Source organism: Serinus canaria, chromosome 9, assembly GCF_022539315.1.
Source record: "Serinus canaria isolate serCan28SL12 chromosome 9, serCan2020, whole genome shotgun sequence".
Lineage (NCBI taxonomy): Eukaryota > Metazoa > Chordata > Aves > Passeriformes > Fringillidae > Serinus > Serinus canaria.
In genome coordinates this window covers 10,913,314-10,928,884 of record NC_066323.1, presented here as the reverse complement: position 1 = coordinate 10,928,884, position 15,571 = coordinate 10,913,314, and the positions used below count along the sequence as shown (strand labels likewise).

Here is a 15,571-nt window from a genome sequence, read left to right as displayed (position 1 = left end):
TTTTAATTCTTCTCTGCAGTCAAGTTGCTCTGGCTGGGATTTTGTGCCACACATCAGGAGGATATCTGAGCACCTTCCAATGGTGCTTTAAACAACATTCTGGAGAGTGCTTTGTTCTCTCAAGCTTGCTCCAGCATAGAAGTGACTTGGTTAGAGGAGAAATCAGACATTAAATGTGTAAGACATGAAGGCTGAAGAGCACAGGGTGCATTTCAGTATCTGCTCCTCTGATTCCTACCAGATAAAGCACAGCTGGAGACTCAGAGGAGCAGACATGCAATAGGAATGCAGACAGAAGAGATAAATAGTAATAAGTGTACAGTGGTGATACAGGCAAGAAAGGCAGACACCATGGGAGAAAGGACTTGGTTACAGAAGTTGGAAACAGTTTGTTGTGCATGTGAATAGACTGAGGGGATAGAGGCATGTGGTGGGACAGGTGGGAACACTAAGCCACTGCTCAGGATGGAGAGTAGGATAACTCTTGTCTTTCAGACATTGTGCACAAAGCTCACTTCACCTCTCCCATGAGGGCAGCTCTCTTTCCTTGCCTGCTAAATGCTCACCAACTTCTCCCTGATTTGTTGGCACTGTCAATCCCCCATTCTGTTTTTCCCTCTACAAGGCTTCTGACTCACAGCAAAGTCCCACACTTGGTGCAGAGGTTCATATGGCACTGTTCATATGTGCTTTCTTAAGCACATTTGCTAAAGGCACTTCCCTGATAGGTCCTTCGTCAGCAGGTTGTTTGCTTTGGGATGAAACAAGCTATGGTTAGGTGGAGTTCATATGACCATGACAAAGTCTGTGGATGCTCATGAGGTTCAGGTGAAATACATGGTGCATGCGATGTTTTATGTGTTCTCAGGAAGCTCTGAAAAAGAGAGATATTGTAGGGTTTTTCCTTCAAACTCCAAATCTACAGTGTACAAAGTAGTCTGGAAACCTGCCACTCCAAGCTGGCTCTGGGAAGTAGCCCTTTTATGTTGTCCTGTTTTCAGCAGCTCAACACTGCCTCCTGCATCAACTCACTCACCCCCCCCCCCCCCCACTGAATTCCACCTGCCTGAGGCTTGCTGTGGAACAGCAGGGGTTGTTACTGCTTTGGGATTAAACTCAGGTTAGGTTGTTTGTAGGCTGCAGGCCTACCTACATTAGAGACAACTCCAAAGCAAAAGCAACTTCAGAGAGACTGGATTTTTATATAACATACCTGAAAATCTTAATTGCTGCAAGGTTTACCCATCCACCTGGCAGGGAAGAGGAGTCCATGCACAGAGAGAAGCTGAACATTTTGAGGAAGATGATGTCAGAGAGAAGAAAGGGCCAGCTGTTCCCTAAGGAACAGGGAGCCAAGTGCAGTGACAGCAGGACAGGGACTCATCCTGAGAAGGGCAAGCAGGTCAGGATCAGAGACTGCAGCCTGGTTCAGCCAAGAGCCCCAGAAACTCAGGGAAGCCCATGAAGATGAGGCAGATCCCAGGTCAAGATGGAAGTCAATACACTGGTCAGCATCAGGCTTGATAACAGCAGCCAGAGACAAACACAGCTCAGTGAGCACCAGACAGGTCCACAGAGACAGGACATTTCCACAGCCAAACAGGGAAGTCCACTTGCAGGTCTGGGTCCAGATCAATAGGGACCATGGGCAGGCAAAGACAGCTGAGCTCCAGACCAGAATTCCTCCAGCACAGCTCTGGGGAAAACAGGAGACCAGGCTGAGATTGAATGGGTCTCATGAGCTGATGGGCAGAGAGGGGGGTGAGGCCCCACCCGAGGGCACTCAGGACCATTAACACCCTCCAGGCACTGACACTCCTATTCATCTCTCTCACACTGAGAGCAGGTACCGCTGCATTCGGTGGCACTGCTTTAACCAAGTCTTCTCTATTCCTGCCCTCTGGGCTCTTGACCCTTGTCAATTTCCCAGTTTTATCGTGTTGGGTTACCTGAAGTCTGAGTAGCTTTGCGGAAAGAGAAACTTCTACATACTGGGATCCTGGGAGGTAGAGGTGGAGATCACATCTTCATGTAATCCTTTAACTCCAGACTCAAGTAGATGATTATCAATGACATTATCATTTATCAGACATTGTCAATGAGTGAAGTAATAGAAGGACTGTGGAGACTACATTGTTTTCCTATGGAGAATAAAATACATAAGAACAACAAAATGTAATATTATTTCTAGCTCCTGGACTAATGGGGTAAAAGCAAAAGAATTTACCAGGTGGGAGCCTTAGAGAAGCCCAACAGTACACATCAATTATCCCCTAACTTCAAAAAATAAAAAAAAATTCCACTAGTGCCTGGCAGCAACTGCAAGGCTTCTCTCCACCAACCCATCCCCTGAAAGCCTCCTCTCCTCACAGCATCCAGTCATCTTCCTTCTCATACATAAATGTAGCATGGCAGTTCCACACCTTCACCAGAGCCATCACTTGAAAGGTCTGGCACACTCTCTACATGAGTTGCTTTGGGGGATGAACAGTTGCAATGATCCAGAACTGAAGATTCTCTGCAGTGAAAGAGGAAATCTAAGGAATAGCTCAACTTCCTGAAAGAGCCTGCCAATAGCCCATGAGATCTTGTATCCAAAGGTAGGGAAGAACAGTCTGAGATCTGTGGATTTTGCATAAACTTGTATGAGATGGAGAAATTCACCTTCTGTATCCAGGCAAAGTCAATTTCACTGCAAATCTCAAGACAGATTGAGATGAAGCCATTCAGCACTAAATTAAAATAGACTTGACCTTCCCTTAGGGGTATAGTTTTGAGTCAGAGCTGCTGTTTACCAGACTGGACTCCTGTGCAAAGTGGTGCTCATCAGTTATGGCCTCTGCTTCATGAGAGCTGCTCACCTCTGAGCAGTTTGAAACTGGCACCTTAGGGAGATGAAGGTGGCTGGAAAAGTGTTCCAGTAGGACATATGTGTCCCTCAGTCCAAACAGAACTTTTTGAAGAAGGAGAGCATTTCAGATAGCTGTTCACTAGTTCACAAGTCTGAGGGAAACTACAAGTTTGGTTAATTTGTACATATTATATCTCCATGGAAAATTTTGGAATGTTTTGTCAGTAGAGAACTCTTCATTAAAGAAAGCATCGCATTCATTTTAATAGGCATTTCCCACAAAAAAATCTGAGCCTCTCCCACTCCATTTTTGTTAATAATATATTAAATAATAAAATATTACAAGGGTTATTAAAAGGCTTGTCATTCAGTACCTATCCAAGGCACAGAATGAGTTGTAGGGGGAGCTGGGGACTTGAAGCCAAAAGCCCAAACATGGAAATGATACTGTCTTTTAGCTGAGAGGTACCATCAGATGAAGCTATCTTGGGTAATCTGGCATGATGTGGTGTCAAAAAAGCACACACAGTGAGTCACTAGGAGTGTATGTACAAATCAGAGCTTGCCCTGATCCTCTCCCCCATCCCACCACGGGGGGAGCGAGCTGGCAGCTCTGTGGTGCTTAGCTCCTGGCTGGGCTTAAACCACGACAAGTACAGATGATTCAGTTCTGCAGGAAGAGAAGAACAAAGCCTAGCACTGTTACTATTACAATATTTTTCTTGGTAAGGTTGTTGTGGAAAAGTAGTAGCAGGTCCCTGATCAATAGTGATGGATAGGCAACAAATGGAAGTTAAACCAAAATGTAGTCATGGCCTGAGAAGACATGGAATATATGCAGTGTGTCTCAGTACTTTGCTCTAAAATTATAAAACAAGGCTCTGTAGCCAGAACCAGCATCTGACCTTCCACTTCTTTTTTTTTCCCCAAGTAAAAAACTGAAGACTCTTGCCCATCCTTGACGTATTCCATACCTACTGCCAAAGCTGCACTCCCCCACTCAGACATGATCCCAAAATAGGGTGTGATGCCTTTCCCGTTGACAAAGCCATAAGTCACAGTGAGCAAGACACACTCAACATTCTCCAATCAATTAAATGAAAAGAGCTCTCCCCCTCTGTTTCCCACCACTTCAGCACTCATTATATCTCACATTAATTAATATAGGCACTAGGAAGTGAGATGATAAATTACAAAACCCCATTAACCTGATTCTGTCCGAACTGGTAAAATATGGCAGCTTGTACATTAGACAAATCTTCCTTGGTAACGTGGGAGTCCTCATGCCTGAACTCTGTTAAAGCAACAGCCCTGAAAAAGTATTTTTAATGTGTGTATGTATGGAATGTATATCAACGTGCGTGAACAGTGCACGCCTGTGAGAACATCAGAATTCATTAGATCAGTCTGATATGAGATATATTGAACAGGTTCCATCTGACTTATGTTACTGGGCTGTTCTGTCCACTCCCAGCAGAGTGAATCATATTGACAGGTTGAATTATATCTCAAGAGATATTTTTCTCCCCTCCTCCAAAGGCCATTTGCAATCACGGCACATCCACTGCCTCTTAAAAGTGAGCTCATCTGGCGCTGGTTGCATTGAAGTCCTCCACCGTGCCTGAAGGAAGGATGCTTTTGGGCTCTGGGAACGTGGAGAAGATGTGGTCTGCCCAGCTGTGTCTGGGAGTGCTGACCATCCTGACCATGGCTCTGTGTGTCCCATCAACGCATGGAGACCCTTTTTTACTCCAAGGTAAGCTGGAATACAGGCTACATGACACAGGTAGGTGGTTATCTGTTTGCTCTGCTGCTTGCCATGGCCAATGCAACACTCTCTTCTCTGGGAAAGAAAACAAAATGAACCTCGAGCTATACTGTCTGTTAACACGGGTGCTAGCGAGAGGCTTGTTCATGTTATCATGAGCCAAAGCTGTCCTTCTGCTCTGCAGCTGGCTGTATGACACCTTCTGCTAATCAGTGAAAATATCAGATCTGGTGAAATCTGGCAAGGCTAGGTCTTTCTCTCCCATAAGAAAATAAATTAAAAAATAGAATATCAGAGAGTAGCAATTCCAGTATGTACCATACGAGATTTGACAGCTCATAAATGTCAGTAGTACGGCAATGCTGAACTTTTTTTTCTTCACAGAACCTCTTTTTATATGTACTTCTCCCATAATTTAAATTAATCTTGAGTTTATACTGCAGGGAAATGTCAAACATTAGTGTGCTTTCTTAAAGAGGCTTGGCAGTGGAAAAAAAGAAAGAGCCGCTAAGTATAGGCTTGAAAATAACATCGCTTTTCAAATGATTTTTCCTCTAATATCACCTATTTATTTTTGGAATTACAACCAAAACATTCCCCAGGCCACTCTTCCTAAATCCTGCTTCTGTTTAGCTTTCACTGGAGTGTTTATAGCGTTGGGTTTTTTTCCCCTGTAGCAAATCCCCCAAAAAACTTAAAGTAGCTATTTTAAAATTATAACTGTCCTTCATACTTAGGAATGAGGTTTATGGCACTCCATGCTAACTGCAGGTCGCTCTGCTCGTTCCCCTGGGTTTATTTTCCAGAGATCACATTCGGGACCAGCAGCTTCAGCCGCAGCGGGAGGCAGGCTTGAGTCTGGCCAAATACTTGGAGCATCCCTTTGGCCAGCATCCCTGAGCTTCTGCAGGTTTATGTGACATTAGCTAATGGAGCTGATTCCCACATGCTCTTGAGCATCCTTCAGGCTCGTCTGGTACAACATTTTGTTTCATGTGTACCAATAATTGCAGTCATCCCCCAGAGGAGCTGATAGCCATATGAAACTGCATTGAGGAGAAGTCCTAAAGATCCTGGAAGAAGAGAAAAAAAAGACTTTCTATATAATTTCTTAGTATTTTCCATGGAATTCTGTAGGCATCTTCTACAGCTTTGTAGGGTCTGGGTGTGGGATGGGGCTGTTCAGACAAGATTTTTTTGAATGTTCAGTCTCCCTATAAAGTCTGGCTCTTATTCTGTCATTCTCAAAAATTAGTACAACATTTAGTTCAGATGACTCTGGAAATCTGTTGAGCAGAGCTGGGAGGGTCTCAGAGCCTTCAGGGCACTGAGCAGCCTGATCCCCTGTGTCTGTTGGTTTCTGCTGAACCCTTAACCTTCACAACCATTCATTTGAGGGCACAGCCACAACCACTAAAGTAAAACCACTGAGAAAGTGCCCTTCAGGGGCCTCTTAGAGAGCTCCAAATTGCTTTAGGACTGCAGCTTGGGGAGTTTTTCCTGGAAAAATTCTTCGTGGTCTTGCTTTAAGTTCCTCCACACTTGAACTCTGTTCAGGAAGAATCCTTCAGTACCACTGGCAATCAGAGCAGCCCCAAGGCTGAGTGAGCTCAAGAAAGGGCTGTGGGGCTGCAGGGATTATTAGCAGTGGTACCCACACCTCAGTCCTGTGAGGAGGGACATCCCACCTGTGTCAGCCCTGGGAAGGTGCATGGAGTGAGTGGGGGAACTCCTGCACTTCTGAGAGGAAAGGATGTTGTGGGCTCCTGTCTGGCTTTGCAGAGGCGCCCACTCCACCCGCCTTGCAGAAGAGCTCAGGACTGTGTAAATCCTGGTGATGGCTCCAGCTCTCTGCAGCCTGTCGTGCTGATGAGGCTGCAGTGGAACTGGCCAGCAGCCCAGGGCTGGCAGGGAGGGCTCCCCATCCCACACCCTTCCCCTGCACAGCCCTCACTGCCTGGACATTTTGTTCTGTGCTCACACACCTTCCTTTTCCACCGAGCTCCTTCCACCCTGATGAGTGCTGACAGGAGACATTTTCCTTCCACTTCTCATCCTTCTTAATTTGATTAAGAGATTAATTGCATCAATTGATTAATTGATTCTTAATTTGATGAGATTGAGAAAGATGTGTTTTATGTGCTGCAGAGAACCGAGTGCTTCCAGAGAGAGAAGACACAAATCATGAGAACACATTGCTGACTCTGCTTCTTAATAAGAAATTCGCATGGCGGAGGCCAGAAAATATTGGTAAGTGAAGGGGAGGGGAGATCTCTGCTTCTTGAATCTGTGTTTGCATGAATGCAAGGAACCTGCTTCTCAGGTTCTTCAGAAATACCAACTGCTCAGAAAGTGGAAGCAGCACCCAGTATGATGCCTACATGTGATTAATGTCAGATGCTCTCCATCATGGAGCTATGGGACCTGCTTTTGCAATGCAAAGTAAAGCCTCCAAAACCATGTACCCTAGATCCTCAGACACTCAGGACTTTGCTGGGAACATATGTGTGTACATAAGTGAAACCAAGAAAATTTTCTGCTGAGTCCCTGTGGCCCTACTATCCTTTAGATGTTGTGTGCATTGCCTGGGGCATGGACCAGCTTTGGGAGTCACCTCTCTGCCCACACCCCACACAGCCCCGTGTGCTTTTGAGACAGGAGCATCTTGTTATCATTTGGGGCAGGGGGATTTCACCAAGATTTTCCAGTGAGACCCATTGGGGTCAAGTTTGGAACAAAGGCGGGGGGGGTCCTGCCTGGGCCTAAGCCCCTGCTGCTGCTGGAGGAGGTTGAGACAACTGGCTTTTCCCACACAGCCACCAAAGATGGGCCAGGGAGAGGCTCTTCCTGTCTGTGCTCTGTGAACAGACACCAGATTTAAAAGTCACCCATCTGGGGCTAAACTCAGACCTGCTGAAGAGAAACTTGGTCTTTCCCTGACATGAGGCACAGTGATCACAAGCACCAAATGGATTACAGAGGTCAGCTATTCCCACGGCCACTGCGGCCAGGGGAGGGTTTGGGCTGGATGTGGTGGTCTCAGAGCAGGAAACTTCCCTTCCCTGTGAAAACAGCTGAGAGGGGGCCCAGCAAAATCCTTGTTATGAAAATCTATCAAACTCACTCGGTGCTCTTCCCCAGACCCTTGTTAATGCAGCAAGGCAGTGGTTAAACAAGCTTGGGACAAATTAATAAACATAAATAAATCAAGCCCTTATACTAACAAAGGCATTCTTCTTGCAAAGGGGATGCATTCAAGAAATAACATTTTTATGATAAGTTTATGGATTATTGCACTTATTAGTCCTAGAGGAAAGGCTGCATTTTATGCTAGACAATCGAATATAATGAATCTCTGAGCAGAGCACAGACAGAGGATTTACAGCAGGCAGTTTCTCAAAGCTTCATCCATAAATTAACTTCCTTCTCCCCATCTGAGATAATCTGTTCCAAATTTCAACTGCTGTTCATTTTGTATTCATAGCAGCCATTGGCCAAACTTACAGTTTGCAGAAAATTGAGCCAAAACAGGCACTTGAAACTCTGAAAGAGGTAAAAATGTTAATAATAATAGTTTTTAAGTGACACTTTTGACTTATAGATATGCCAGGGTCTGTCTGTCTCTACCTTATGGGCACGTAAAGATATACTTAGGAGGAGGAGTCTGCCTGAGGTCATTGCTGATAGTACCAGGAACAGAACCTACACCTTTTGATTCCATCCCCATCTCATCTCTCAAATTGAATCCTGATGTAATGGATTTGCTTAGGAACTGCTGCTTTTATTGTTGGATGAATATCAGAAAATATTCAGGTTGTTTCAACAAAACTGTTCCTTTCTTGAAGGAGGAACCAAGAAGGCAGTCAGCTCTTTCTTGGCACCCTCCTGCTCAGTTTTAAACGTTCAAAAAAAAAAAACCCAGAAAACCCCAAAGCCCAAGTCTGGCAATGTGTCTGTGTGCTGAAGTCTTATCTGAAATCAAGGGGAATTATGTCCTAAATCCCCCTGATATCCAGACCAATGCCTGCTGCCACACTAGGAACAGAGAAAAGAGGCAGCCCCAGGGCTGTTTTTTGGTTTGCTTGTGGGGCCCAGCAAAAACATTCTTTAGCTCTTTCCTGGCTCTTCTTCTTATTTTACTGCATTTTTTCCCCAAACTAGCACTAGCACTTAAAACCAGCTCAGCACTTAGCACTCACTTACCCAGGAGAACTACAGTATCCAGTCACTCAGCTTTGACTGGACTCATCTGTCTTATTAAAAAATTAACTGGTTTTGGCATCAGTTTGGGTCTGGAATAAGGTACCTCAGCCCTCAAAAGCAGTGAGACTGAAATTCCTCACCCCTGCAGCTTTCCCTGTTGCTATTCCAGGCTCTTCTCAGTTCAGCTGGATGTTTCAAATCCTGTTCTTAGACACTTAACTCTCCCCTCTTTCTGCATGGGCAGTTCATTTATCCACCTGCATGGTTTCTTGACAGCAGTACAGTACTGACTAGCCTTGAGATCTCTAAGTCTGATCTCTGAGACTGGGCCCCAGGTTCTCATGCTTCCCTAAGGTTTAGAAGTCTGGAATCTGTGCACTTCCTGCTATGTGACTTTTCCTGTTGCTCTACTCTGCCAGCCTGGATCTTTGCTGACTTATAAATCACTAAGTTATGCTAGGCTAAATTTGTATCTTCTGACTTCTGCCTGCATGGGTGATGTGAGGATAAACAAGCCTTAAAGGAAGCAGTGGGATTTCATATAAAAGCCAGTGACAAAAAAAGCCATCATTAGAGATTTGCAGTTAGCAGGATAAAAATTAAAAAGCAGCAAAGAGTTTCACCTGAATTGGTATCACACCTGAATTTGTAAGTGACCTCATTGGGCCAATTCCCCTGTGGCCTGGTGAGCAGTAAAGAAGCTTCCCTCATAATGGAGAATTAGGATAAGGTCCCATAAGATTCAGCAGAGAAAACCAGCTTTTCTCTCTGTTTCTGCTGTCATTCATTTGCAGATCACTAACAGGAGTTAAATGATAACTAGGTCTTTGCTTGTTGTTGACCTCTGGAGAGGGCACATGAAGAAATGTTTTTTAATTTGAGCTTCAGGAGGCAATGCAGATACTGATGTTACTCTTTTCCTTCTTGCAGACTGGGAGCTGGCAAAGAAATTTGAAGAGCTTGAAGAGGTGAGAGGAGCAAATGCACAGACACATAGATGCATATTCTTGCATGGGTAGTTAAACAATTGTGTAAGCTGTCTTTATGCCCTATCCTTCCATCTTGGCATGCTGGCACCCTTCCACCTGCTGCTGCAATGTAAGCATGGATGGAGAAAAGGGAAAAGCAGAACCTGGCTAAACAGCTGCACAAGCTGGAAAAGGTAAAAAGAGAACAGGGCTATAGACTGGGCAATAAAAGCTGAGCAGTTCCTGCCTCTGTCACCAGTGAAAGGCCAGCAAAGACCAAGCCAGGAAAGAGTTAAGCACCAAAGGAAATCTCCATAGCAGAAGAGTAGGAAGAGGAGGTCATGCTGCCTTGTATGAGCTGGCTGCATCTCCTTGTAAGAGTGGCCCTACTCAAGTTCAGAGCCCTGCTGAGCTGATCAGAGTACACAAATACAAATAGAGCCCCCATCCTAACCCTAACCCTAACCCTAACCCTAACCCACTGCCCAGGAACAGGGAAAGGTCTGCAGCAACCTTGGCATGGCTCCCATTGTGCCCCAAGCCTTACAAGCAGTGGAAGTGCCTTTTTCCCCTTCTCAGGCCAGGTCCAGCTGCTCCAGCTGTTTGCATGGGTGCTGGAGGTCCTGCAAAGTTCCACATGGCACTTTCATTTCAGACTGAAAAATCCCAGTGTATAATGCCAGACAGGAGGCTGCCAGGTCCTCCACTAGCCTCTCGCTCCCGTGCTGAGGGACGTAAGCTGTGACTTTTGAGAACAGCTCTGCCAGAGCAAAAGTCAGGATGGGGGGCTGTAGATGTTCCCAGTCCACAAGAAGAGAGTAGCTAAAGATGAAGAAGTGCAGCAGACTGTCCACATTATTACCAAGGGAAGGTAGCAAGAGCTGTGAGGGAGAGAGAGAGGAGGGACAGCCCAGGGAAATGGAGAAGCAATGTCCTCTGCTGCAGTGTCTGGATGCCTGGAGACTTCCTGTCCCAGCACTGTCCTGACTCTTAGTGCTGCAGCATCCTTCCACACAGCCTCCCTTCCACAGGGACTTACACCTAGGCTGGAAGGAAAGAGCATGGAATGCCCACACCACTGCCACCAAACAAGCAGCTTCAGGAAGGAGGGCATCAGGAGGTTTGGGTGCTCCAAAGGCAGATCCTCTGGGAAAGGTCCTGCTCCAGGGAGCGCTCTATCCTTCCCAGTGAGGCTGCCAGCCAGTCTACATGTAGCTCTCTTGCCCTGCATTTCCCAGCACTCTGTGGAGCTCCTCAGGATGGGGCCCTTGTTTACTGCTGTGTTTCTGTTTGAACAGCTGGAGAAGTTGAAGGATCAGCTCTCAGCAGAGGATGGGTCAGAGGTGGCCTATGCCTTGGAAAGTCTCTCAGCATCCCAGCCCAAAAAACGCGGTAGGTTTTGAGCTTGAGCCTTGCAGCCATCCTGTCCACCCTCATTTCCAGGGCCTCCTTTGTGCCACAAAGACAATCACAGTAAACATGCCCCAATATGCAGAAAAGCAGCTGGTTGGCAGCTTTTCAGGCAGTCCTGGCCCTCTCTTATGGCTGGCTGGTTTAGCAGCTGCTGAGAAGGATTGCGTCCCCCAGCCCTGTCTGCTCTGGAGGCAGATACACCAGGTCTGCACACCCAGGACCTCACGGAGGCAGGCAGTGTCACATCCTGCTTTTCACAGAGGAGTGTGGGGTTACATCAACCATGAGTGCCTGCCCTGAAGGGGGGAGTTCTGTATGAACACGTCCCCACAGTGCACCCCTCCTTTGCTCTGGCCTCAAAGCAACTGCTGGAGGCATAATGAGGCATGTGGACTGCAGGCATTCCCCTCTGCCAAGGTCAGTGCCTCCCCACAGAGAAAAAAGGAGCACTTGTCTGCTGCTGAAAAAACGGCTAAAAAGGATGTGGAAATCAACCAAGAATGCAGGGAACTAAGATCTGGTATGTCCCTCAGTTGGTCTCCCAGCTTTGTTTGTCCAGTCTGTATCCAGTGGCTTAGGAGCATTTTGCACGAGTGCTCTTGTGAAGCTGCTCGTGACAAGCACATGGACAATGCTGCTCATGCTGGCTTTCAATGGATTCCTCCACAAAGCTGTAGCAGCTGTGAACCAGAAGTCACTGATGGCAGATCTGGCCTAAAACCAAAAGAGCTGGTTCTGCCCTTAGCCCACATGCTCTGTGCACGTGGAAGCTGACAACTGCCAGAGAGCCAAGAGAAAATCCCTTTGTGCAAGGCTTGCATTGATGCTTAGGTGATCCTTGGGCAATATGCAATTTGTAAGCACCCCTGGAGGCTGTAATTAATTTGGCTAATGTAATTCATGCCCCCACCAGTCTGGAGGGTTTAATGTAGATAAAGCTACTTCCCGGTGCCAGGTTTAAATCAGATTCCAACAGAAATGAAAGCAGGGAATCTTTGTCTTCATCTAAAGTCCTTCCAGTCTGGGAGGAGCTCGTGTCTCAGCATGAGCACTGCTGATTCAGTTGGAGTTTTCTTCCGAGATCCTGCTTTCAAAAACCAGGTGTAAATCTCTTCTCATACTTCAGGAAACAGGAAACTCACATGGGATTCATGCTGGTTGTGATAGAGTTACTTTTTCCAACACCAAAATATACATCCTTCCCTAATTTAGTCTTAGAAGATTCTACAGAAATCCACATTGTTTGTAAGATGGTTGATAGCAGAGTGGTAGTTTAAAAAAAGTAAGAACCAGATCTAATCTCTCCAAGTCAGTATCCTGCTCTTCCATCAGCCACAGGTGCAAAGCCCTGCACACACCTCTGAAGCAGCAAAACTGCTGACCAGTAGACAGGAAAGAAAAAGCTAGCTCCTGACATTTCTGAAGTAGAAGAAAAGGAAACCTTTTAAATCAATCAACATGAAGACAACTTTTAGATCCCATGTTTACACTGTGAGCAGCTAAAAGAAACACCTAAAAGTATATGAACTCAGGGTTGGTTATTGAGATGTTGGTGACCTTCTCCAGGGCTAGAGTGCGAAGCTGGAAAAAGTCCCTTGTATGCTGATATCTTTCTTTCGTATCCCTCCACAGCCTGCTTCTGGAAATACTGCATCTGAAGGCTTGTCAGGACTGGAGGATGAAGATGAGCCCTTCCCCAAACTGCCTTGCTGGGTATTAACATGTTAGGAGTTTGTTCTGTTCCCTCATCGTGCTGCTAATCTGGAAGGCATCCTCCATGACTGCACCACTGCCGAGTCTAACAGGGGCCGTGGCAGGAGCTGGCAGCCCACTGCCACTCTCTGCTGTTCCTTTCTTCCAGGTTTAACCTGCCATGATCTTCTACTCAGAAGATGCTTCCCAACTTTCTGTGCTGTCCTGTGTGTGCCATTCAGGCTGCTGTCACTGTACACTCTCCCCCTGCTCACCAGGTCCCCTGAGGCACTGAGCGCTAACTCAGCTTCCCCGGGCTTGGGGCTCTGCCCACACCTGCAGACGCTGCTCTCAGCGGTGTCTGGGTTTCCTGTCGCCTCCTGAGCAGCTCTGTGCTGCCCTGGTGGCCGCTGCTGGGACAAGAAGGCAGGCTGGGTGTGATGGGGAGGGCTCAGGGCTGCATTGCTGAGCCAGGGCTGCTCCTCGCCGTGTCCCACATTGTGCACAGGGGAGGGCAGGCAGTGGGCTCTGGATCCTTTGGATACCATTCCAATAAAGATTTTCTGTTGCACAGAAGCATGTGTTTCTCAGTGTTTGCTTTCTCAGCCCCTGCAGGAACCCAAAGGGCAGCACATTTCCCTTGATGTTGGCTCCTGTAACCTTAATGGTTCATGTGGAGTTCACAATGGAAGAAAGGCTCCCATTAAACACTTAGTGTTTTAATGTGCCTGAGAAACAGACCCTTCCTTTTGGCCAGGATCAGGAATGAGACCTGGGTCTTTTTCATAGCTATTTATGGGATACTGTCCTCATTGGTCTGGACCAGACCCAATGGTCTCTACCTACTCACCCCAAAGAGATGTTTTGAGCAGAGATTTTTGGTTAATCTGGCTGGTCATGCAGGTGCTATCTGGCCTTTTCTACTGCAGAATTATATCTGGCCCTGTCCAAAAGGAAAAGATCACAATCCATTAGTGATTCCTACATATATTCATCTCAAGTCACATTACCCGTATTTATTTGCAAAAGCAAGGGACCTCATGCCTGAAAATGTAAATTCAAAATAACTCCCAATGTTAACTTTGAGGTTTCCAACAACCTAAATGAGAGCAGGACCTGGTAGCCACTGTGAATGTGTGGAATGATTTTGACTAGCATTGAACTGTCTCTCCAGCTCTGTTGAGCCATGTGATTTACCTGCAGCTTGCATATTACATATTCTTCCAAAGTTACCTCTCCCAAAGCTGTAATTGCCATCCTACGCTCACTGCCTTGGGCTCTGGCAAGAAGCACATGCTTACCACAGCAGTACCTTGCATGTACTCCATTAACAGGAGACTTATTCATCCTGCTGCAGGCCTAAGCCAGCATCTAGGGAATAAGGCCAGCTTGCTTGATTTTATCAGTGAAGTCTAATGACATGCAAAACACAGTTTCCTGTTACCATTAGCTGTTTTTTATTTCTCTGGTGGTGATTCAGAACCCATTTCCCATTTGTTCTTTGTTGCTTTTGTGTGAATGAAAAGATATGTGGGAACACGCTTTCACATACCCTCACACTGGCACCAAATCCAGGAAAAAATTATAACCTATGGACAAGAATAGTCTCTCTCTTTCTTTACAAGTTTGGTGCTCCAGCTGAAAGGGAGGTGTGTTCCAAGAGTTGCACTGAGTGCCCCAAGGTGGCGTTGAGCTCAGACGATTTCAGCTTGCAGGAAATCCCAGTGTAAGGAAAGGCCAGAGCAGCAGGCTCCATCTGCCACCTGCTTGCTGTAGCCATGCCTTCCTGAGCCAGTGTGACAGCTCAACAGCAAGTCAGGAAAATGAATACTGTGTCTGCAGATATTTAACAGCTTGCTCTGACCCTAGACAGGAGTTCCCTGGAGTGCAATGCATCATGCTGCTTAGTAGTGATTTTCTGCTACATCCCATCAGCGTGGTTATTTAAGTGCTTGTGGTGCCCAAACCACCCCCTATTTCCTGACAGGCACTCTATGCTGCTGTATTAGCTGCTTGTGCTGCAGACATCAGCATGTATTGAATGCAATTTATTAACTAATTAGAAGCTGAGGTGGTGTTCCCCCCAGGCTTACCCTCTACATGGCAGTGTGAGGGTCCTGTCCTTTCTCCTAAACACACAGAGCAGAAACCCTTCTCCTCCACAGAGTGGCTGCTCACACCCTACCCATGCTTGGGCAGTCACTCTTGCTAAAGTTAATGACCCACAGGCAATAATTAAAGGGATTTCCCTGAGACATTCTAGTAGATCATGTGGATTTATTAGGAGAAAATCCTCACAGACATCTGAATGGATTTGCAAATCCAGGCAGCACAGGGCAAGTCTAGTGTGCAACGGATGCTGCAATTAATCCTCATTTCACATTTGCTGATCTCCATGCTGTGCACTAGGGCTGGAGCCATCCAACACTGTCTAGAAAACCAAATTGTGGTGTTTGGCCTTTCAGACATCATCGTATTTGAAACAGCAGTTGCCAATTTAGAGATTTTAAAGAGTGCTTCTTGAGCCACAGGAAGTCTCAGTGTGCTCAGTGATAGATGAGGCAAAAGAACAGAAAGACTGTTGCTTTCTCCCAGGTAATCCACACAGTGGGGTGGGAGCAGGACTGAAGATTCCAGCTCCCAGTTCTACCAACACCACCAGAGACCCCTCTGTCC

At 46.3% G+C, this 15,571-nt stretch overlaps 1 protein-coding gene across 2 annotated transcripts; it reads left to right on the top strand.

Annotated features, from left to right (window-relative positions):
- Positions 1 to 4,377: 4,377 nt before the first annotated feature.
- UTS2B (urotensin 2B) lies at positions 4,378 to 13,471 on the top strand. 2 transcript variants are annotated; one of them, XR_001990285.3, is made up of 6 exons: positions 4,378 to 4,607; positions 6,768 to 6,869; positions 9,753 to 9,790; positions 11,089 to 11,182; positions 12,836 to 12,916; positions 13,065 to 13,471. XR_001990285.3 is itself a non-coding variant. In XM_009089147.4 (5 exons), the coding sequence occupies exons 1-5, from the start codon at positions 4,484 to 4,486 to the stop codon at positions 12,859 to 12,861; spliced, it is 384 nt and encodes a 127-aa protein (XP_009087395.1). In that variant the 5' UTR covers positions 4,380 to 4,483; the 3' UTR covers positions 12,862 to 13,471. The 2 variants fall into 2 exon arrangements, 1 of the variants encoding a protein (XP_009087395.1); XM_009089147.4 differs by having other exon boundaries at positions 4,380 to 4,607; positions 12,836 to 13,471.
- The last annotated feature ends 2,100 nt before the right edge of the window (positions 13,472 to 15,571 follow it).

Excerpts from the sequence above, each read along its gene's own strand:
- UTS2B (XM_009089147.4), top strand. The coding sequence starts at position 4,484 with ATGCTTTTGGGCTCTGGGAACGTGGAGAAGATGTGGTCTGCCCAGCTG. Across the intron at positions 6,870-9,752 it reads GCGGAGGCCAGAAAATATTG|ACTGGGAGCTGGCAAAGAAA; the intron begins GTAAGTGAAGGG and ends TCCTTCTTGCAG. Across the intron at positions 9,791-11,088 it reads AATTTGAAGAGCTTGAAGAG|CTGGAGAAGTTGAAGGATCA; the intron begins GTGAGAGGAGCA and ends CTGTTTGAACAG.